The 23,300-nt window shown below is 36.2% G+C and overlaps 2 protein-coding genes across 2 annotated transcripts; one reads left to right on the forward strand and one right to left on the reverse strand.

Moving 5' to 3' along the window:
• Positions 1-3,642: 3,642 nt before the first annotated feature.
• LOC131783965 (NEDD4-like E3 ubiquitin-protein ligase WWP1) lies at positions 3,643-17,896 on the forward strand. The gene is made up of 27 exons (XM_059100745.2): positions 3,643-3,761; positions 4,210-4,308; positions 5,664-5,716; positions 6,220-6,245; positions 6,687-6,725; positions 7,134-7,242; positions 7,485-7,609; positions 8,471-8,690; positions 8,984-9,201; positions 9,684-9,750; positions 10,403-10,498; positions 10,968-11,145; positions 11,400-11,451; positions 11,540-11,624; positions 11,807-11,938; positions 12,446-12,524; positions 12,672-12,743; positions 13,211-13,299; positions 13,776-13,873; positions 14,393-14,454; positions 14,824-14,957; positions 15,484-15,624; positions 15,976-16,096; positions 16,256-16,360; positions 16,778-16,874; positions 17,357-17,429; positions 17,771-17,896. Exons 3-27 carry the CDS (start codon positions 5,682-5,684, stop codon positions 17,868-17,870), a joined length of 2,553 nt encoding a protein of 850 aa, XP_058956728.1. The 5' UTR covers positions 3,643-3,761; positions 4,210-4,308; positions 5,664-5,681; the 3' UTR covers positions 17,871-17,896.
• A 907-nt stretch (positions 17,897-18,803) lies between these two features.
• On the reverse strand, positions 18,804-22,779 carry LOC131783966 (uncharacterized). Its single transcript, XM_059100746.2, has 2 exons — positions 22,644-22,779; positions 18,804-21,755 (listed from the first exon to the last, which is right to left on the reverse strand). Exon 2 carries the CDS (start codon positions 21,719-21,721, stop codon positions 20,426-20,428), a length of 1,296 nt encoding a protein of 431 aa, XP_058956729.1. The 5' UTR covers positions 21,722-21,755; positions 22,644-22,779; the 3' UTR covers positions 18,804-20,425.
• Between the last annotated feature and the right edge of the window lie 521 nt (positions 22,780-23,300).

The following is a 23,300-nucleotide window of genomic DNA, read 5'->3' on the forward strand; positions in this document are numbered from 1 at the left end:
TGCATATATTCTTTAGTCTGTCCTAATCTAAAATAAACTTGACGCTAAATTATCATCATCATAAGGTGACTTGCTTCAAAATATTTGTTTTGAATGTTTTACCTTGAATTGGCGAATAAACATTATGCCTTACCAATCGTCCAGATCACCGGGTCCCGCATTTCGTTTATAAACTGGAATTAAACTGGAATCTAAACATTGGCACCGCGTAATCGAGTCGCCGCAAAAGCCACATCTGTTTGAGCAATCTATGAGTCTTATATATTCAACACGTTTTAATGAAATTTGTTTCTTCCTAAACACAGTTCGATCCAAAGGGGACGTCGACCTCGAGGAGAGAGATGAGTTCTTGGGCTTTTTGACACACAATATGACCCCGCTTGACCGTATTTACAGCTTGTACATACATGTATGTGCCGCGTGGTAGGGTATGATTTTGGCGCTATCATTTTTGCCTCTGATGGCATTGTGTTTCCGGTGTGATCTTTAGATGGGATATATAAATTGTATCAGCTAAAATTGCAGTGCGTAAATGCCCAGCTAAACAAAAAGCAAATTCCGCTAAAATTGTCAACAAAGCGATTTTATCGAGATTTGTGTTTTGTCGCGCGCGGTTAGCCGTTGTTTGGTCGTTGTTTTTCTTTGAATAGGGTGTCATACTTCGTGTTTGGACAATTCTCGTTTGCTTCATCCTTAAAGAGGGTCAGGGTCTAAGACACTTCGAGGCACACACCAATTCAAAATTTACGGGAGTACCCCCCTCCCCCGAAACGGGACAGTTCCTGTGACCTTAGTGCAATATTGGTGCAATTTGGTATTTTTTCAATTTTAGACTCAGAAGCACATACAGTAAAAACCCGCTTATAGGAAAGTAATTTTTTCCAAGCAAGGCTAAGAAGGTTATTATAAAAGATGGTGCTTAACTGGAAAATTTGGCTACTCAGGTTCTTTTTTTCAAATAGACTGCGAGCAGTCTCTTTTGCTGTGAAATCCGACTGGAACGAACGGGGAAAAAGCGGATGTGATTGACGAGCGGTGAGCGGCGAAGCCGCGATCTGCCAGCAGCGGGGCGCCAGTCGCAGCAAAAAGAGATCGCGGCTTGGCCGCTCACCGCTCGTCGATCGCGCCCGCTTTTTTTCGCGTTCGTGGCAGTCGGATTTCACAGCAAAAGAGAGACTGCTCGCAGTCTAGTTTTCAAAATAAATGACTTGTTTGTCATTGGGGGGCGTGGCCTATTTTTTTGTATTGTATGCATAATATGTTAAAAATCCAAGCATATATTTACCAAGTTAACAAAGCCATCCAAGATAAACAGAATAAAACGCAACATTAAAACATGGAATTGTGTTGTTGCTTTGACTGAATTTCTCACAATAAGAACCTGTTTAAAAGTTGTAGGCTAAAACAGGTTCTCGGAATGGGGAATGGAGAATATGGAATGGAGAATGAGGAATGGAGAATGAGGAATGGAGAATGTGGAATGGAGAATGAGGAATGGAGAATGAGGAATGGAGAATGAGGAATGGAGAATGAGGAATGGAGAATGAGGAATGGAAAATGAGGAATAGAGAATGTGGAATGGAGAATGTGGAATGGAGAATGAGGAATGGAGAATATGGAATGGAGAATGAGGAATGGAGAATGAGGAATGGAGAATATGGAATGGAGAATGAGGAATGGAGAATGAGGAATGGAAAATGAGGAATAGAGAATGTGGAATGGAGAATGTGGAATGGAGAATGAGGAATGGAGAATGAGGAATGGAGAATGGGGAATGGGGAATGGGGAAGAGGGATGAGGAATGGGAAAATAAAGTGAGAAATTGAGAATGGGAAATAAATTTTTTCCACCTTTTTTTTTTTTTTTTCAGCTTTACCCTTTATAATGTGGAACAGATATTTTCAGAGGTGATAGTTGTTATCCGCGCTCTCTTTCAAAAACGTTTAGACGTCAAAATTTAACGAACGGAATAAATTGATGATAAGGAAGAAGTTTTCCTGATTTCTTTAATTATTTCACCATCTAAGTTTTCAGAGAAGGGTATAATTTTGTTAAATCCATCAAATATTTTGCTCGCGCTTTTGGTATAAACGCATCACGTGACAGAATGTGCCCTAGTTTATTTACAAACCTTACGTCCACTACGATAAGTCTTCGTTTAGAATTTAATTTAAGACGAGAAAGCGTTTTGTGGTTGTTTAAGTGCTTACATTTTTCAGAGTCAATTCCATTCCCACACCCCATTCTCTGTTCTCCATTCTTCATTCTCCATTCCCCACACTCCATTTTCCATTCTTCATTCTCCATTCTTCATTCTCCATTCCCCACACTCCATTTCCCATTCTTCATTCTCCATTCTCTATTCTCCATTGGATATTTAAAGATTGAACAAGATTTTTTTTCAATGTCTTGGCTTCCTTTACTTTTTCGTTTTTGTATCTGTTTTAATTAAAAAAAACCCCGCAACTCTCCCTCTGTGTTTTCAGTGGTAAATTTCGTGGAAAATGTAAAGGATGGGGTTGAAATGTGCCATTCAATTTCGTAAGTTCAGAGGCTTGTAGCACTGTTGATATGTCGAGTAAGAACAATTTGTTAGTTTCTAAAAATAAAAAAAGGCAACAAATTCAGAGCTGGCCGATTTAAATGCGCTCCTAACCGCCCAGAAGAATATGATAAGGTTCCTGGACATTTAAGACGCAGTCTCTTTAAGAGTGGTTCGGTGCATTTCGCTTTGAAAATCGATTTCTTCCAAACTTTACCCTTGATTTTTTTTAGTCTAAAAGAACTGAAGTAATCAAAAAACCACCTTGGTTTTCCGAAATATCGAAAAATCGCTTCAGCGCTCAACAGATAATTTTTCATAGCACCAATCGTTTTTAAAAAATGAATTTCAACCTTGAAATATCCGTTTCGTGTTTACAACCCCAAACCAAGTTTACATACAAAATTTTAGCCAAATCGGTGAACCTCCCTGTCCGGCCTGATCCGACATTTATGAACCATCGGTCTTGGAGCTTTTTGCGATTTTCGCCCCAAAAAATGATAATCCAGGAAGATTTAGGGCGGAAAATATTTGTTTTCCTTATATGCCACACTTTAGGTGAGTCGAACTCTGCAGATGGATCTCATCAAGTAGGCTGGCTGAAATCAGAATTCGCTATACAGGCTGGGGCACACCGTGTGCATATGAGCGTATGAAAACTCACAGGCACTCACAGGAAGTACTTTGACAAAAATGTTTGGAACACTTGTCTCATAGTGACACTTTGACTAAATTTCGATCAAATCTGAGCAGCCGAATTCACTTTTTCAAATATATAAATGTTCCCACTTCCTCGAAAAAGGGGAGGGGTGTTTTAAACATTTTGACAAAGATTGTAGGTGTCAATGTACTGGAGAAGAAAATAATGTTTTTTAGCCGGCGAAAAAAGTCCTCATCATATTTTATTCTAAGCGATGTTAACGAGATCTATCTGCACACACACACACACACACACACACACACACAAATAAAATTAACTTTGTTTGTGAATTGAAGTTGATCTACGCTGGATTGTATTTAGACTTTTTCCATACCTGACCTGTGATCACTGCACTGAACTGGGGTCCTGTGACATTCCAATGACGTCATTGCTTGAAGGTCACGTGGTGTGTACATCGAAGACTGCCTCGAATTGTTGGTGACTTGGCTGTTTTCTGTTTGGGAAGGTTTTTTTTCTGTTTGAGAGAGAATTTACCGATTGTGACTTATTGACCAGAAGGTAAGATTTTTTAAGACATCTTCGTTAGGTTTTTACAGTGATCTGGCGGTATTCGCTCTAAATTACGAAGTTGAGTATAGTGTATAAATTGAGTAGCCATGTTGGACGATTGCAAGGGTCACGTCAACTTTTAGAAACTATCCTTTTGATTTGCAACAGATGATAACATATAACACCCATTAGAAGAAAACGTCCTGATCTCCTTTGTTTTTGAGCCTTTTAATATTTAAATCTCGACTAAAAAGTATCCCAGCCGCCGACTAATATTCTAAAAGTATGACTGCTGTAGAATTAAATTTTTGGATTTCCTAGGAAGTTTGCATAGTTTCTCGTCATTCTCATGTAATACATCATGGATGGATGATGATACCTCGCGATTTTCTGCTTCTTTTGATTTCATTAAGGCGTTTGTCAACTATGAATGTGATAACTTTCGCATATCCTTCAGGTTTTCATGTTTCAATCAACCAGATGTGAGTTGAAGTCGATGGACAGCAGCAGAGAATCCTGATTTTCAATTTGTTTTTACCTGCGTGTGTTGTCTTTGGTAAGATTTAGTTTTATCTTTTTTCGCAGTAATTAAATCATGAAAAAGAACGGAATCTATATAGACTCGCTAGACTAGCATATGACGTTACGTGAATGGCATATGATTAAACCACATAACAGATCGATAATAGTAAGTTACGAAGGTACCTTCGAATGACCTGCACACTGTCGCGCTATAAACACAGTTGAAAATAAGAAATCCTGTTTCGAGTTTACACTTGCTATTTCAGTAAATCTAAAATCTCAGTCTGATCACGTTCATGCTCGTAAACGTTAAACTTTGCTTCCACTTAACTTTAAGTAGATCGCCCTAGATAGACACGTCTGGGCCGAACTTCCTTGTTAGACACGGTAGTCCCCAATATTTATTATTCCTTATGAGTGCATCAGTACCTCCTGAATAGTGCTGTCTGCGAATTTTTAACTAACCTATTAAAAACAAGGGAAGTGTTTTGTTGTTGTAACATATAAATAAACCTTGTGGAAGCTTAGTTCAACTGAAGCGTACATGTTAACGCATAGTATTTGTTAGTTACGTAGGTGTTCATCCTCAAAGACTTTCTAACAGTATATTACTGTAAACTGATAGTATTTCGTCTCAGGCAACTGTCATCTTTTGCAAATATATTTTGTCCACAATTGTTACCAGTGAAACAAATACAGTAATCTTATTTTTTATCTCTCTGCAACAAGGAAATAAAAAATATGTCTGGATAAGATGAATGATATTCCTTATGGAAACATATCCTAATGAAGTGGCTTGCATATTGGGTGAAATGTCATTCATTGACTGTTGTGTTTTCATGCTGTTATTGTTATGATTTATTATTTAATGTGGATGGGATAACCAGTCCAGCAGTGGCTGCTCACACCATTTCATATTTCTCTATACTGGTAACAATTATAATGACCCTTGCTATTATGCTAATCAGTGCTCAAGATGTTCCTGATCAAGATTAGAATTATTTTCAGAATTTGTCACACTATTTTTGTTTGTGTTGTCAAAGTAAAAGCTTTTGCAAGGCAAAAAAGTTTTTGAAATGTGTAATAAACTAAGAGACATACAGTTGCACAGGAGAAATTTTAGTCATTTTCATTTTCAATGGTATCCTTGTAGAATGTATTATGCAATATATTTTACAGTTGGATTGTGCTTTGTAATAAGTAAACTACTTAGAAAAACGTTAAAATCACTATCTCGTAGCAATGTAACAGTACTGATCCAACTGTACATTTAAGACATGTCAAATTACTTCAATATGGCTCTGGTGTGAGGAATTTGCAACACTTTTTGCTGTTTAGTTTCAATATCGTTCATTTTATGACAATTGATGTTTTGATACCTTCCTGTAGAGTTCAGACAGAAGTGTCATGGTTGACAGTCCTACACAGCCAAATTCTGCAAGGTAAGATATTTCAAGTAGGGGAAGTTTTGTGGTGTCTGTTTAGCTCTCAACTAGTTGCATTAATTTTCTTTTTGGAGAAAATAATTTATCATAGCATTTCTTCCTGTGCTTGTAACTCTAAAGTGAGTTTGGTTTCATTGCATTGCACTCAGCTCATCAAGATTAGTCAAAGTTTGGATTGACTCTCCACTAGAGATTCAGAGCCCCCCTTAATTTTACATGATAAATATTTTGTGTATTACCATGGTAATATCTTGCAGAAGAGAGAAACTATTATTGTTTTGGAAACTGTTCTTGTGAACAGTTCTGCATTGTTTAGAGTTCTTACCTGCGAGTAATAATTGTCAGTCAGTCCGTCATGCAGAAAGTGTGATAGTCAACTAAAATCTTGCAAAGAATACAAACAGAGACAACACAAACATATTTAAATTATATTTAATTGCCAGAATGAAAACTACTTTTACTGATATTTTTGGTTTTTTTTTCTGCCCATTGGTTTGCAGTCAGCTTTCACAACTCAAGTTCACAAGTAAGTTTGAGACTTGAAAAAATGTTTTTTGTTATTAATTATTTTGTTGGTCTGTATACATCTTGCTTGATCTGTAGATCTAGTCAAGACTGAAAGCATTTCTCTCTCCCTGAACAGTTCTTGTTTTTTTTAGTTATTTTCTGTTTGATTTAAAAGCTTGCATGTATTTAATTTCAAGCATGTTGCTATTTGAACAGCAAATAAGAAATTAGGCAGTCCAAGTGTTGAAGACTTTTAACATGTGATTTCACAATAAACAAACTAACCCACTCACTGACTTAAAAAATGTAAAATGAACACAAAATTTTCATACAGCATGCTTTGTGTAGTGTTTGAATTTGTCAATCTTTTAACAGCCAGCATATGCCTTTATTTGCTGTAGAACCTTCATACCAGTAGGTCCCTTACCATTGTTGTTTTGATGTTGTTCTTTCTATATAGTCTTGAAGGCTACACTTAAGGAGCAGCCAGGATGGTTCAGTAAGTTAATAAATACTGTCATTAAACTTTATAACATAGGCAGTGAATTTGTATATACAGATTCAGTTCTTTGAGCATGCTTTATACTCTTATTATGTATGTTGGTAACTCAATTTTGTGTACCGAAGTGTAGCAGAGGCAATATCTTGTTATACAAAGTTAAATTTTGAAAGTGAAAAAAAACCTGTTTATATGCCATCTTTAAGTTCATGGAGATATGAAGCATATGGGAAGTTAAGAGAGCACTCAACAAGTTATTGTTGCTTTCAGATTTGTGATTAGTAGCTTGAAGGATCTTTGTGAGACTTCTTTGTGCTTCATGTCTCAATGAAGTTATGTTGACTGAATCAAATGTTAAAAATGAGACTGTTTCGAAACTGAAACCTCTTTGATATGTTGTTTTGATAGGCAAAGGAGATCCTTATGTGAAACTTACTGTTGATGGCAAACAACCCTCAAAGAAAACAGAAGCTGTTCGCAAAACATGGGAACCCAAGTGGGATGATGAGTTTACAGTGTGAGTAATAATACATATCAATAAACTGTTTTAGTTTAAGACTAGTTACAGTTGAAACATCATTATGATAAATGCAGAGAACAGTAAATTTTGCATTAAACCTGAATGAAATACATTTTAGCTACTTCACTACAATTAAGTGTCTATTTTATCATGATAAATAGCACCCAGAAGTCAGAATGATATAGTTGAACTGAACACTGTGAATGATTTGTGTAAAAAAATTTTATTATCACCTTTAGCCTTGTTACACCATACAGTCTTTTGGAATTGGAAGTCAATAACAAATTTGCACTGAAGAGTGATGTACCTCTAGGATCAGCAAAGATCCTATTGAATGATGTTCTACATTCAAATAATGGCAAATGTGAGTCTCTCTTTCTTTTATCATTATTTTGCATACAACAGAGAGCACTTTGATTTTTTCAGAAATCCAGAATTACTTGTTAAGACAAGTTGTGGAGAGAACAATTTGCTACTGACAAAGTGGTTGAATATTGAGAAAATAACTCATCGACCTGTCATGTAACCAGAATTGTCATGTCTATAAAACTCTTGAGTCTTAAGAATCAATAAATATCACCCTGCTCATTATTGCGGTTTTCTCTATAGAACTATGGATAGTTTGGGAGACAGGAATCATGCAGAATTGTTTAAACTACAGAATTTTTGACTATTCAATTTGACTTTAGATGTTATAGTAGAGCTAAAGAATTCACTGTCAGTGTTCATTATTCATTATGTTGCCTGACACCTACAAGAGTTTAAACATTTTTTTTTAAGTAACTGAACAGAGTGAAATAGGTGATCTATTCTTTTAAATTTTTAATTGTCTTTATTGTGTTATGATCCTTACATTTCTTCCCTAACCCCTTTAACTCCCTAAGTGATCAGGAAATAATTTCTCCTTGCAATACCAATACAATATCAAGCAGACCAGTGATGAGAATAACAAAAAAATATCAGCAAGTGGATGATTTTTGTAGATCCAATATTAAGTTCTCAGAACTAACATTGCAAAAATTGTACAGCAGACAGTGAGGAGAATTACTAATGAGAATAAGGAAGTGAAGGGGCTTAGTAAACATGATTGGTATTTATAGCAGATGTTACTGTGTTGATTTATTGCACAGACAGCTAAAGGACAGGGGCAAAATTTCCATTTGCCGCTGGTATCAATTGTATCATCCTAAATATCTCCGTTGTTTTCTTGACTTTGTGGTTATAGTGAACAATCATAATTTAAAAGTGAATATTATCTTGGACAAGAATGGTACTCCTTGTCAAACTGGTGTCCTGGAAGTCATACTTGATGGTATGAGTGTGAACATGAGACATTTTCCCCGACGGGTACCTGCACAAACACCAACACCTGTAGCCAATGGGCCAGCAACTGCTCCAAGGACTGGATCACAAAATAGTACCACTCCATCCAGACAGTCACATCCGTAAGAATCAACCTTCTTCTTTGTTCATATAATGATGTTACCAGTGGTTATTTTTGTGCAATAAGTTTGTAAAGTCCATTGTCTCTTAGGAAGTACCTTATGACTAAAACAAACTTTAAATTCATGTGCTTTTTTTCAGTAGTTCTTTGCTAAATAAAGTAAGATATAACTTTTGATTTACATGTAAATTTGTGGAAAATTAGGATTGACAACATTGACAACAGAATTTGTAATATCAGAGGATATTATTTCTCATCCAACATTTTTTGAGAGTGCAAGGTTTTGTGTTACAGGAAGCCTGCTGATGGAGATGTCCAGAGAAGACATAGTAGACAACCATCAGGACGTCAGAGACCTGTTAGTACAGGAGCATTAGCAGCTACTACAGCCACAAGCACTCCTCAGAATTCATCCCCTGCAGTGAGCAGCAGAAATGGTGTTTCCACATCAACTCCTTCAGTTCCACACCAACTTCATCATGGACCATCACCACCACCACCACCACCACAAGGTAAGGCTACATCATGTGGAAGTGCACAGGAGATATGTCATGTTTTTCAGCCTCTTAGAATCAGGGAAAAATAAGAGTTCAGGGTAGAAGGGTCTTAAGTATCTGGATTACAATAACATTGGAAAAGTGAAAAAAGACCCAAACTGAGCCTTACCTCTCCACAGTGTTTTATGTGTGGTAGTGAATGATGAATCCTCAAGGGTTAACATTTGTCATGCACATTTACAGTCTTGCACAATGAACTTTGGTGAATCATTTTTGAAAAAACTCTCATTTATCAATGAGAGATTGACTTTTGACAAGTTAGAGGGAGTTTCACATCTGCTTATTTACAGCAACTAGAGGAGAACACAAGACCTTTCAATACAATGTGAATGCAAGTAATTCAAGAGCATCTTGAAGTTCATTCCTCTCTTGTGATCCTTCTGAGGGTGTCTTACTGTCTGTCAACTTGACTAAAGAGTATTTTGTTCTTATTTTAGCTGGAAGTAATTCAAATGCTGTACAGTCAAGACAGAGGCAAGGAAATGAGGATCCATTGCCTCCTGGGTAAGTTGAGGCAGATCATCCTTCTCTAAATCTCCCTGAGCTTCTGTACCATTCGTATTTTCTAGAGGAAAAAGTGTGGTCTTTAACACTTCTTTGTGTAACAAAAATCAACTTTCAGTGGTTTTGGGTGACTTAGTGATTATGTTACATGTAAATTGCAGACAAAAACTGTAGAGGCAAATAATTCTTTCTGGTCCTGCTTAAGGTTTACCCTAAGGAGTCTTAATACATCAAAAATGGAACAAAAAAAATAATTGCATTGAGGTCAGCAAACCTGTTTCCCTTGTCACCCCCTTTCCTCACCCAATGTCCTTGTCCCTTTTCTATTTTCTCAAAGATAATACCACTGGAAAAAAAACTTTTTAAGAATGAAAAGGGGAAGTTACAAGTAGTTGTAAGTTCATGATTTTAGACACAAAAACTCACACCCGTGGAGCTCAAGCATACATGGGCATGAAGGAGTACAAAAATGAAACTGGTTTGAAAATATTTAACCCAAAGAAAAATTTTAAGGACAGTAAATGGATATTTTTGGTTGGTCATCTGTAAGGGGTGCTGTGTCCTCTTACAGTGTATGTTATGCTTTATGAAACATGTAACAGGTTAAGAACATAGAGGTATCTTTGACAATCTGTACCATTCTGTGTTTCAGGTGGGAGCAGCGTGTTGATCCCCACAGCAGAATATACTACGTAGATCACAATACAAGGACAACTGCTTGGGAGAGACCTCAGCCTCTGCCCTCAGGGTATGTGCCCCCTTAACACTTCAATATGAGATTACATAAAGGTCTCTGATCGCTATCTTGCAGGAAGTAACAGTTTTTCTGCAAGAATTTCATGGGCCAAGTGATATTAAACTTAATATTGAGGAATACAAAAATCAATTGGTTTATGACTGGCCAGAAGCTCAAGAGAAGATGTAACAGTAGCAGTGCATTATCCAATCACAGATCACGAAATATGAGCTCTTTCATGGCCCCCTCATTCATAAGGAAAGATAAGTGGTTAGAAGTGTATGTTTCTGAATAGTTCTTGAAAGTTATAATGTCAAAAATTGTAGCAGGGCTTACCAGCACTTGACATAGTAGCATCAATCATTAACAAGATCATTTCCCCACAATAATTCATTTGTATAGCCATTGTCTGCTTCCCAATGTAGTCTGCTAGTGAAGAACTCTAAAGTTTCCTAACAGAGCATCATGCAATTTCTTCCAGCTGGGAGCGACGAACAGACTCACGTGGAAGAACCTATTACGTTGATCACAACACAAGAACAACCACATGGCAACGACCAACTGCAGAAACTGTCCGAAACTTTGAAAATTGGCAGATGCAGAATAGAGCTTTACTGAACACAGAGAGGCAGAATTTCCAACAGAGATTTCTTCTTCCAGTATGTGTATCATAATAAATCTATACATGTGGAATGCCCAATAAATCAATTTATCTTTATTGCATGAAACCTCTGTCCCAAGTGGGCTTTTTTTTTCTGATTTCCAAAGGGGAAATAAGTTACCTGTTGTAACTTACAACTGTTCATTTGCCTAAATTGTAAAAGTTTTTGACTGTTTTATAATGCGTATTTCTTTGTACAGAACTCATAAACATTTGCTTTTGTGAAAAATCACTTTCACTTGTATCTTATAGACGACCTGTGTACCAGAAACAGATCCTCTTGGACCCCTCCCAGCTGGCTGGGGTAAGTTTAGTTTGTTGTGTCTTTAGCATGCGCTTGATAGCTATATACATGTATGGCTCTTAACTAAACATTTTGTCTTCAATCACAGAGAAGAGAGTGGAACCCAATGGACGAGTTTATTTTGTAAACCATAACACAAGAGCTACTCAATGGGAAGATCCTCGCACACAAGTGTGAGTAGTCAAATTTTATGTATATATTTATTTATTTATTTGTTAGCAATACTTATGCAGGTTGGCCTTCAGCTTCAGGTTGGTTTGAATGGGAGTCTTTACCAAGAACAGTAAATAACATTTTTGTGTACACCTTTTAAGGAAGAGATGTTGATTGTTTGTTATTTTTTTTCCTTGATCAGGATGGTTGGTTCAGACACACCACTCCCCAGTGGCTGGGAGATGAGATACACAAATGAAGGAATTCCTTACTTTGTGGACCACAACACACGTACAACAACATTCAGTGATCCTAGAACAGGTGTTGCACTCAAGTGAGTAAACACTTTATAGGTGGTTATCACAAAAGGAAGAATTATGAAACATATGCAGGTGTACCTGTGCAAATATCATAGATAGATTTTTAAATAATAATACACTGTTGAAAAGATAAAATTATTTACTATCAGTCAATGCTATCATACCCTACGTTGTTGCAAGTTTTATTCTCTCTTTTTGCACCACAAGCACATTGAATTTAAATTTAAACTTACATGTAGGTACCAGTAACTTTAAATGAAAAGCCATTTTGTAACTTTGACTACTTTGCTACTGCTAATCACATGCAAGCTAACCTATTGGAGCCCATGAAAAGCACTCTTTACTTATGTTGCATATCCTTGATATTATTATTATCACTTTAAGTTTTTGGTAATAGAGTGTCATCAGTTATGGTGGTATATCATTATTATTATTATTATTATAATTATTATTATAACTGTTATTATTGTTGTTGTTGTTATTGTTGTTTATTCTGTTACTGTATGTTATTTCTTTTCTAGTCTAAAAGGTGCAGCTGGTGGTCCAGCCTATGAAAGAAGCTTCAGATGGAAACTTGGACAGTTCAGACACCTTTGTCAGGTTGTCTTTTGTGTAGTTGATGTTGTCTTTATGTTATTAATGTTTAATTTCCCGTGTGGTAATTGCCACTCCAGTCCTTAGATAGTAGACTAGGGTGAAGTAACGAATGTCTGTCTTTTAATTGATTGAATTTTTCCCTTTTTGTAGTCAAATGCTCTTCCAAGTCACATTAAAATCACAGTAAACAGAACCAACATCTTTGAAGACTCATTTCAGCAGGTTGGTGATGTTTGAAAATTCTACTTGTAAGGTGTTGAAAAGTTATGTTTTGTTGGGAGTTCCTAACCATGCTAAAAAAATTGTTTTAATGACTGAATAAATGAATAGGAAGTTTCCAGTGGTCACTTACATTTATTTATACATTCAGATGATTACTACTCATGCTTTTAAATCTTGTGAATGATGCAAGTCTGGAAAAATCTTACAGAAACCTGCTACTAAGAAATCTATCAGCTTTCCTCACCACTCACCTCTATGTAACTATGGTGGAATAAAGCAATAATGACCTTTGATGCAACAAAATATAACACTGTAAGACAATTTGGAAGGAGATTAGCAGTCTTTCAGAAGTCACAAAGCTTTTCTCCACTCACCTCTTCATTTTCTCTTCATGTAATGATTATTACTGACTTGCTGAATATTTTGAAATGCTTCAATATTAATTTCAATTGTTTTTTTTATATCAGGTGATGCGGTACCCACCTCATGATTTGCGACGCAGGCTTTATATCATATTTAAAGGAGAAGAAGGGTTGGATTATGGTGGTGTTGCAAGGTTTGGAAATAGTACAGTTGTATAATGTATGCAGCTAAATGCAATTTAAGGGAGTTAACAACAAAGAGCATTAGTGTTCTCTAGTAGTCAGCGGTTTTTTTAATAATTATGCACATGCATCAGAATTCATTTGAGGTATTCTTGTGTGTGCTTTGAGTGTTAACTTGCAGCATTGTGAGGAGTGCCAGTTCATCACCCAGGCAGTTTTCCCCACCCATCCCCTCTCTCTTTCCACTGTTTATTCAGTGTGACAGGTGCCTGTTTCCCTTTCCTATGTGGGGGCTCATGGCTGGGTTGCTAGGATTTGCCACCCATGGGAGAAGTCTCCATCTAGGAGCTGGTTGCCAGTAGTGGAAGCTCCTGGATGTTTCAGACACTCAACCTCCACTTCGTGATGCAGTTGTTAATGTCAGTTATTATTTTAAGTTTTTAATGTATCAGGGTTTGATGGTAAATGATGCTTTCCTATTCCACAGGGAGTGGTTCTTCCTTCTTTCACATGAAGTGCTCAACCCAATGTACTGTTTGTTCGAATATGCCAACAAGAGCAACTACAGTCTTCAGATCAACCCAGGTATGCTATGTTGACATATTCAAGTACAGTAAACACCTGTATAAAAACAGCCTTTAGTTGAGTAGGATTGTAAGGGCCACATGTGAGATTGTAGTTTACTTTTTTTGTTGTTTGGCAACAGTTATGTCTCCCCAGAGGAAGTTTAGGAGCTGCTGAACAACATATTAGCTAGCCTGACTTGTAACTGTTGACAAGGAACCCAAAATGAAAAGAGCCTGTTTAGCCTGACTTTATGGAATCTGGGTTCTTGCATTTGTATGTGTGGTTGTTGACTGTGTTTTTAATGCAAAATAGAATAGTGTCATGCTGGCACTGTCAGAAAACTTAGATATATCTATAATCACAATGCAAAGGAGAAAATACAAGCTTGGACAGGATTTGAACAGCCATTAATTTGTGAAACCAACAAAAAGCAGTGATGTATTTTCAAGGCTATAGGTCTTGATTATTTCAGTCAGGTATAATTAATATTGTATCATTCATTTTTGTAGTAAATAAGTAATACTTTTTTTTTTCCAGCATCATATGTGAATCCTGATCACTTGCAGTACTTTAGGTTTATTGGCCGTTTAATAGCAATGGTAAGTTAGATGGGAGTATTGTGTTTTTTGCCAGACTTTTCTCTGTGAATGCTTCATGCAGGGTAATGACATACAGGGCACTGGACATGTAAGGTGATGCAACAGCCAGTTAATAGGAGCCTGTGACAAAAAAACCTGTCACAAACGCTTAAAATGATAAAAACTACATCCAAAGAAACAATTTTGAGAAATGTGATAACCTTGTTATGAAACTGTACTACAAGGGAATTTAGTTCCTTTGGATGTGTTTGAAAATGACCCATACAAATGGGATATGAGGTATTGACTGGAAGCATATTTCAGCAAAGTCAAAACAGTGAGATGCTCAAATGAATGTGTTTTTTTTTGTTTTGTTTTGTTTTTTTGCAGGCTCTTTATCATGGGAAATTCATTGACCGAGGATTTACTCTTCCTTTCTACAAAAGAATGTTAAATAAAAAGCAAACCATGAAAGACTTGGAGTCTATCGATCCTGAGTTTTACAACTCCCTATTATGGATCAAGTATGTTTTTCAAGAACTGTTACTTTTTTGTTATTTACATGGAAACACACACAACAAAGCCAAGCCCCTTTGGTATTTTTGGTTGCTTTTTTCATACACTGGCCCATGCAGGCTGAGGTGACCTGGATGCTGCACAGAAAATTTGAAAATAAAAATGTCAGAGAAGTGTAAAACTTGTCTGTTTTGTTCATTGTGAGATGTAGGTAGAAATTGGCATAACCTAAATCGAACCTTTGGGGGTAGAAGCAGCATGAAGAGGCACAAAATGGATTGACAGAACCTGGAAATCAATTTGCAACACATTTTGATTTCATTCATTCATTGGCAGATGTATGAAAAACTATTTAAGTTGTGATGAAAACTTATGATTTGTGCACCAAAATTACTTCTGATGGAATAAAGGTGGCTATCTGCATTGCAGGGTTTCCCACCTATTGTATGGCACAAAACAGATGTCTTCATCAACATTTTGAAAACTTCATTTCATCATTCAAACATCATGCCATTTTGCTCTTTTGTCTTACAGGGATAATAATATTGAAGAATGTGGTCTGGACATGGAATTTGCAGTAGACATGGAGCTTCTGGGCAAAATTACTTCACATGACTTGAAACCTAATGGCTCTAACATAAAAGTCACTGAGGAAAACAAAGAGGAATACTTGTCGTAAGTGTGATCTTTTTTCACATTTATTCAGACTTTGTAAGTTGAAATTTTTTCATCCTTAAATCATCTTTACTTCTTGAAGTGGCTGAATGTGATTTCTGTTCTATGATTACCTAATACCACAAATTAATGTAGCTGCTAAAGCTACATGCTTATCTTTCTGATAGCCCCTTGTTCGGAAGAAGTAGTTGAGCCAGAGATTGATTCACCTTTCCAAGCTGCCCATATGCTTTCAGTGCACGCCACTCTGTAGACAAAGTTGAGCTAAATGCTGCCACATGCATTGTATACTTAAATAATAGGCATCATTCAAAATGTTTTATTCATGATCCCTTGTTTCTCTTTCTTAAGGCTTATGACTCAGTGGCGCTTCAATCGTGGAATTGAGGAGCAAACTAAGGCTTTCTTAGATGGATTTAATGAAGTTGTTCCTCTTTACTGGTTGCAGTACTTTGATGAAAAAGAAATGGAGGTATTTATATGACCTGATAACAATAGAGAAGAAGTATAATAGCTAAAGAAACAGTCTGTCCTGCTTTTATTACTGGCTAATCATGAACAAGGAATGCATACATTTGTTTCAAAAAGTTAGTAGTATGTCAATTCATCTTTGAATGTGATCTTTTTTCAGTTGATGCTTTGTGGAATGCAAGAGATTGATGTTGATGACTGGCAGGCAAACTCTGTGTATCGTCATTACACCAGGAACAGCAAACAAGTGACCTGGTTCTGGCAGGTGTGTGGCTTATATTTAACTGGGCTCTCAACTTGAAAACAAGGCAGAATGTGACATGATATATATGACAATGTGTGAGAACATTCCTTGAATCTCCAGCAGGATCTGTGTTTTGCTCTTGCTCATTCATATGAAAGCACTTGATTTCACTGACTACTTGCTACAGAAACATAGTTTTCCTAGACCAAGAAAGAGACATGAATAGTATCTGTATAAATCAAATAAATTCATGAGAACAGCCACCTGGAATATTACAGATCATGTTTCACTGTTAAGGAAATAACTATCAATTGAAAGTGCTTTTGTTGAGTGACTGTTCTGTGCTGTTGGGTCTTCATAATATGATATTCAGTTAGAAGTCCTAGTTAAAAGCAAATTACAGTATGATGATGTCACATGGCACGTTTCATTTTTCAGGCTGTACGTTCCTTTGACAATGAACAAAGAACCAGATTGTTACAGTTTGTCACAGGCACATGTCGTCTCCCTGTAGGAGGTTTTGCTGAGCTCATGGGTTTGTATAGTTTCTTATTTCCATTTTCAACCATTTTTTTATTTTTACAATACCTTGGCTGTTTTCCTCAGCAAAAGTCCTCCTCACTTGGACAAGAATATTCTATAGAAAGTGGCTTTCAAATACACATAATTTTTTGTAGGGATTACTCCCCAATAACCTTGATGTACATATCTATCAAGTGAAACATTCATTTATGATTTCATAATTTAATGAAATACATTATAAAGTAATAAACATTGGATAATAGTTTTGCTGGAAAGAGTTCATGTAAACTTTTGAATGGTACTTATTTTTCTGAAAATAAGGTAAATAGCAAGGTTGAGCTATTTCTAACATGTAGTTTTGCTGAAGGCTTTGATGTATCTGTGAAAATCACAGATACACCTCAAGTCCTTTTGTGCAGTAGTGCAACTGGAGTGAACTTTGTTGTAATTCTGTGGTTTTGGTGATTTATTTTTTTTGTGCTGTGGCTGATACAGGGAGCAATGGACCACAGAAATTTTGTATAGAGAAAGTTGGCAAAGACACGTGGCTTCCAAGAAGTCATACTTGGTGAGTTTTCTTTAATAATTGAATTATTGACACCTGAGTTTCATCACTTTGAACAAAATGAATTATATCTGTATGTATGCTTGCCCATCATCCGAAGCTTCTGCTCTCTTTTTGTTCTATTGTGTTAGACTTTGCCAAATATTAAAACAAATGGATTTTCCTCTTATTATTAGAAAATAAATGGATTTTCTGATTCAGTCACAGATTATTAATTTTTTAAGTCCAAAGCACAAGTTACATGGTCTATTTTCTGAAACTTCTTTTTGTGATAATTTTCAACCATTCCTTCATATGTTATGGTAATGTCATAATTTGTTTCTCTTTTTTTGTCTTTTTTTTAGCTTTAACCGCTTGGATCTGCCACCATACAAGAGCTATGAACAATTAGTTGAAAAGTTGACTTTTGCAATCGAGGAAACTGAAGGATTTGCTCAAGAGTAATGCTAATTAAAAGCTTTGTACAACAATCATTTTGTATTCTATTGGATTATTTTGTCACTCATTCATTATAACATGCAAGTCTGGTTCAGTTTAAAATGACATGACAGGAAGAAGTTGAACTTTTCTGAAATTCATTTAGGTTTAACAATTATATCTCCGTGGTGTTAACATTAGTGGTAAGATAGAGTGATGAATTATTCAGGGAGTATCTTTTTCAACAACAAAATACTTGACTCTGATTCAAGCAGCTCTTTGTGGTTAATTAAAGATGTGAGTCACCTCACCTACTGTGCCTCACATCAGCAAAATAAAAAGGTAAGCAAAGGTCAGAAATTGGTTATTGTTGCTTTTTCGGATGTGCCTGACAGGCTGAAAGTTTCAATCACCCTCGCAATTTTTGAAGACTCTCTTTACTTAGATAGCTTATTGCTGGTTTAGAATCTGTTTGAATCAAGCATTTTGTTTTTGACACAATAAGGATTATCTGATAGGTTGTCATAATAGAATGGATCACAGGTAGCCCAAGCTCCAGTTGTGAGATGATCATCTTGCAAAATAAGAGTCATGGCAAAATTAAAAGAGTTTGTACATGGGAATATTCATGACCACTCAAATAAAAAAAAAATACAGTCAAATTCTCAATAAAAATACCTCACCTTAATTTCATGATGCAGTGCTTGTTATCTGACTGCTTACTTTGTTGAAAAGAACCCATTTTAGCAAGTTATCCATTTCTAGGGTTTCTCTTATGTAGTAAACCTAGAAATGGATAACTTGCTTAAATGGGTTCTTTTCAACATAATAAGTGCTCAGACAACAAGCAATGCACTATGAAGGTAAGATGAGGTATCTTTATTGAGAATTTGACTGTATTTTTTTATTCCTAAGAGGGGTCATAGATATTCCCATACAAACTCTTACAATTTTGCCATGACTCTTATTTCACAAGGTGATGATATTACAGCTGAAGCTTGGGCTGCCTGTGAAGGGTAAGCTTAAGTGGGACAAAGTGGAATATCACCTTTCTTACAAGCCACCATGTGTTGTGTGGTGCATTTTTCTTGTCAAATTACACATTATTTGTAGAGTGATAACCTGGACTGCCATTTTTAACTGGACTTAAAGGCTTTTAATATAAATACTATACTGGCCATATTTTTAACAACTGAATGCTGGATATGGCTGAAATGGTGGTGCCACTTGTGTGAATAAAAGAGATAAAAATTAAGTAAAGTGTTGTGAGGGATGAGTATTGTATCATTTATTTGAGATTGAATTACACGGACTTCAAGTGATTGAGTTACAAACAATTGTAAGTTTTGACTAAATTTAGCTCCATCAACTCTCCACAACAATATTTTGTAAAGTACTAGCATCAATTGCTGTAATAATTAATTAGTAGTATTGAAATGCTGAGCGTTGTTGAGATTTGCTTCATGTGAAGATGGATATGTTGCTATTATATGTATTACTGGTAAATCACAGGTGACCTGCCTTAAGTGGTTTAGAATACGTATGTATGGTTTAGGGGGGAAGGCTTAATTTAAGAAATCCTTCCAAATGAAGATTTAAGCTTTGATTTGTTTCACAGCATGTGGCTGTTGTGTTGATGTTTGTATCACACAAAGGAAACCTTCAAGTTGAAAGGGTTTCACAAATAAAGCTCATCTTGATCTGTCATGAGGGTCCCTCTGATCTATGTTCCATTACTTTGTCCCGATGTACTTTCCAAATGCAACAAAGACTTGTAAGATGATTAAATCAGCTACTTATATTAAAGGTAAATTTCCTAAATTTGTTTTAAAATCTCTACTTCAATGTCTTCTGCTGCTTTCTTTTTAAAGAGGGTTTCCCCATCACACACTTACCCATCAACAACATTTAGACACAGTTTTGGATAACATATTAATTCTGCAATTGCTAGTAATTTATAACAGCAAAGGCAAACAAGAACATGAATGTGAATTAACATGCACCTGCCTGCATCAAGAATTGTCAACCATCCTTTCTGCGTCCTAAGGCAGTGGATTAGAGTGAGCTTCTATGTGAAGCAACTGTTGGATGAAATTTTTGCTTCAATTGATTGTGTGAACCCTAGCCCTTTAAAAAAACTTCTTAATCTGAAGAGAGCTTTCCACACATCTGATTTCAGGGTTCTTGAAGTGAGAATATTGGCCATTTAGAGAATGGTTGACTGCCAAAATATGGAATCAAAAACAATGTCTGAAATCTGTAATTTCTTTGTACTTTGGTCATTGTTCATTTCTTTGTACAATTCATAGAGACACATTACTAGGCCAGATAACCATCCACAATTCAAAATGGAGCTTTTTTTTCCTTATACCCTTATTCTGCAAAACCTACATTAACTAAGCAGTCAACTTGTATTCCAAGTCTAAGTATTGCAACACACCCAGGGAAAAATAGAAGCACATAGTGCAGCACTCAACCTTCTTAATCATCATGATCACTATATGTTATGAGATTTGTCATGTCCTTCTGTAAAATTATATCTTTATGACAGGTTTACCACTCAAAATAATACTTTTCTTGATTCAAAGAGTGTCATCCACCTGTTTTTGTTCAGGAGTAGTATCAGCACTGTGCCCATGTCCTATTTTATGTTCAACACTTGGATGATGTTCATAATCATAGTCAATATGAACAAATGCTCGTTCTACATCTGAGTAACTTTCTAACTTCCTTTGAAGTGATTCCCCAATGTCATGAGCTTCTTCAAGTGTCATGTTGGGTGGTAAGACAATATGGGCCTCTACAAGAAAATGGAAGCCAAAATGATATGCTCTTAATGTGTCGATAAACTGAATTCTTGTGTCATGATTCAAACAAACCCACAGAAGCTTTTGTAACATGGCTGGTTGAGCAGTATGGCCTGTCAGGCCACGTATCTGCTCCTTACCAGTTCTATACCACCCTATAACTATATAAAGACTTATCATGATAGCACCCAATGCATCAGCATTAGGCCATACTTTGTAGCCAATGTAACCAAATCCTAAGGCAAAAGAGTTTGAAACTATGTCATTCCTATGATCTTGAGCTAAAACATCTGTTGAGGGTTTCTTTATTTGATGACAGTAAAGAAACATAGCCCCTTTAATGAAGACAGTTGCACCAATAATTACAATTGTGGGAGTTGAAATATCAGGATCAACTGTGTGTTCAATCATCTTTGTGATAGATGTGATTATCACTTGTATTGAAGCCACAGCCATTATGACTGATAAGACTATGATGCTGATTGGCTCCAAGCGGGTTTTTCCCACAGGGTATTTGTAGTAATCAGTGCCCTTAACAGCACGACTTGTATACCACACAACAACACCTGACACCAAATCTACAATGCTGTCTACCAAGCTAGAAAGGATGGACATAGAACCAGAAAGATATGAAGCAACAGCTTTAGCAATTATTAGGGCAGTGTTAAGGAACAAACTCAATTTCACTGCAGTTGACACTTTCTCAGACTGTTTATCTTCTTCAGAGCTGCTATTGAATGATGCGTCAGAGTTATTTTCTTTGATCTGATCAAAAGTAATTTTTGTCTCTTCCATTTGCTTGTAGTATCGTCTCACATTTTTCCCAACTGATAAAAATCCTGAAGTTCTTCTTGACTCTTTAATCCAAGGTCTCAACATAAACATTTCAGAGTCTTGGGTTTGTTTTCCATCTGATATAATATCATTACTTGGTGCAATTTCTTCAAGGGTAACAAAAGGTGATGGTGAACTTGGCATGACTTTTGTGTGTGTGTCAAGCTGCCAATCAGTGTTTGAACAATGCCATTCTAAGGCTTCAGGCCTCAAAAGGGTTGGACTTTCATCTCCCATTCTTTGTCATTCACTGGAAGAAAGGTTTTCCCTTCTGCAAAATAAAACAAGTGACAAACGTAATTTTAAATCTGCAATTTCAGAGATTGAAGAAAAGTATTAGTAATTCAATGAAATATATTCTTCAAAAAGAAATGAAAAGCAATTTGAGAAGCTTGAAAACAAAACAAAAAAGGATGATAAATGATGGTAACTGAACTGTGTGGAGTGCAATTTAGAAAGGGAATCAAACTGAGTAGATTGCAATTTGGTCTGAAATCAGATGCATGATTTCAACATCAAACAAGTGCCCAGCACTTGTTTGTTCACAAGCAATTGGTTGTTGTAAAGCTCCCTAATTGCCCAGAAAAAAGATGTGATTTAGAGAAAAAAAATTGTGCCATTCGTGAATAAATCGCACCAATGAGAGACAATCAGATGAAAAGGATCACCAGTGATTTCAAAATGGGTGTAATGAATGGATAAATTATTGCTTGACAATTTTTTTTACCACTAATCACCGAGGGGTACTGGACAGTGACAGACTTACGTTGAAAGACCTGTAGATCTTTAGATACGAGGTGGTGTTTAAGTTTCAAACAGAGAGGGGATGGTAAGTCAGGCAAAAGAGTGAAAAACTTGATTATGATTTGCAAATTAAGCAAAACTCGCTTGGTTTAATTTTACACGGACGAAACTTAATTCCATCGACTGACAATGGTTACAGATACCAACACGTGAAATTGAAACCAAGAATATATTATTCTTAAGATTCAAGTTTGAAAAAAAACTTATAATGTTCTTATGTACGCCAAGGAAACGAGAGGTAGCAAAAGGAGAGCATGATGAATGAGAATCTTTTTACAACATATTTACATTCAACTACGAAATTCCTCCTGCCACATTTCTCCTGTCTTTATGATGAACATTTTCTCAATCTTACCAGCTCTTAAGGGTCGTCAATTTGTGAAAGAGTCGTCATATTCCACAGGCTGCATCTACTTTCAATTTTGCTGATGTAGCAAACCTAGTGATTTGACTGAACCCACCAAATTTCGTTTATAGACCATTACGTAAACGTGGATGGATAGTACTACTCTGGTTGTGTAACAGACATAAGGTGTCATGTCTTGCAATAGTTCATTCAATGAGAATTCACCGTGCGGGGAGGGAATAGTCTTCTTTTTCACCTTCACTCAGCCCCTTGGTACAAATTTATTTCTCTCCCCAGTCTTTCGCTGTTGTAAATATCAAATATGCAATACTTAGCACCAGCTGTGCAAGTTGGACGAGTTGAGACGTGCTTGACTTTGGGAGGGAAAATCGAGTGAGTTATTTGGTGGAATTTATGGATAACGCCATTTCCTCAATATATCCAATCGCGTGAAATCGATTCGTTGATTCATTTCAGATCAAGCCCACATTTGTGAGTGCAGTTCGTAATAGCTTTTGTTTGCAAATCGAGAAGGCAATTCAATTCTTAACTTTATATGCCGCAATCAATACTGAATGATGATTTGTAATTCACATTTTCATTGCAAAATTCATTCTTGTCTGTTGTCGGACGTGCGTTGTCATACTTCAAATATCGGTTTTCGTA

The sequence above is a fragment of the Pocillopora verrucosa genome, chromosome 3, assembly GCF_036669915.1.
Source record: "Pocillopora verrucosa isolate sample1 chromosome 3, ASM3666991v2, whole genome shotgun sequence".
NCBI classification, from domain to species: domain Eukaryota; kingdom Metazoa; phylum Cnidaria; class Anthozoa; order Scleractinia; family Pocilloporidae; genus Pocillopora; species Pocillopora verrucosa.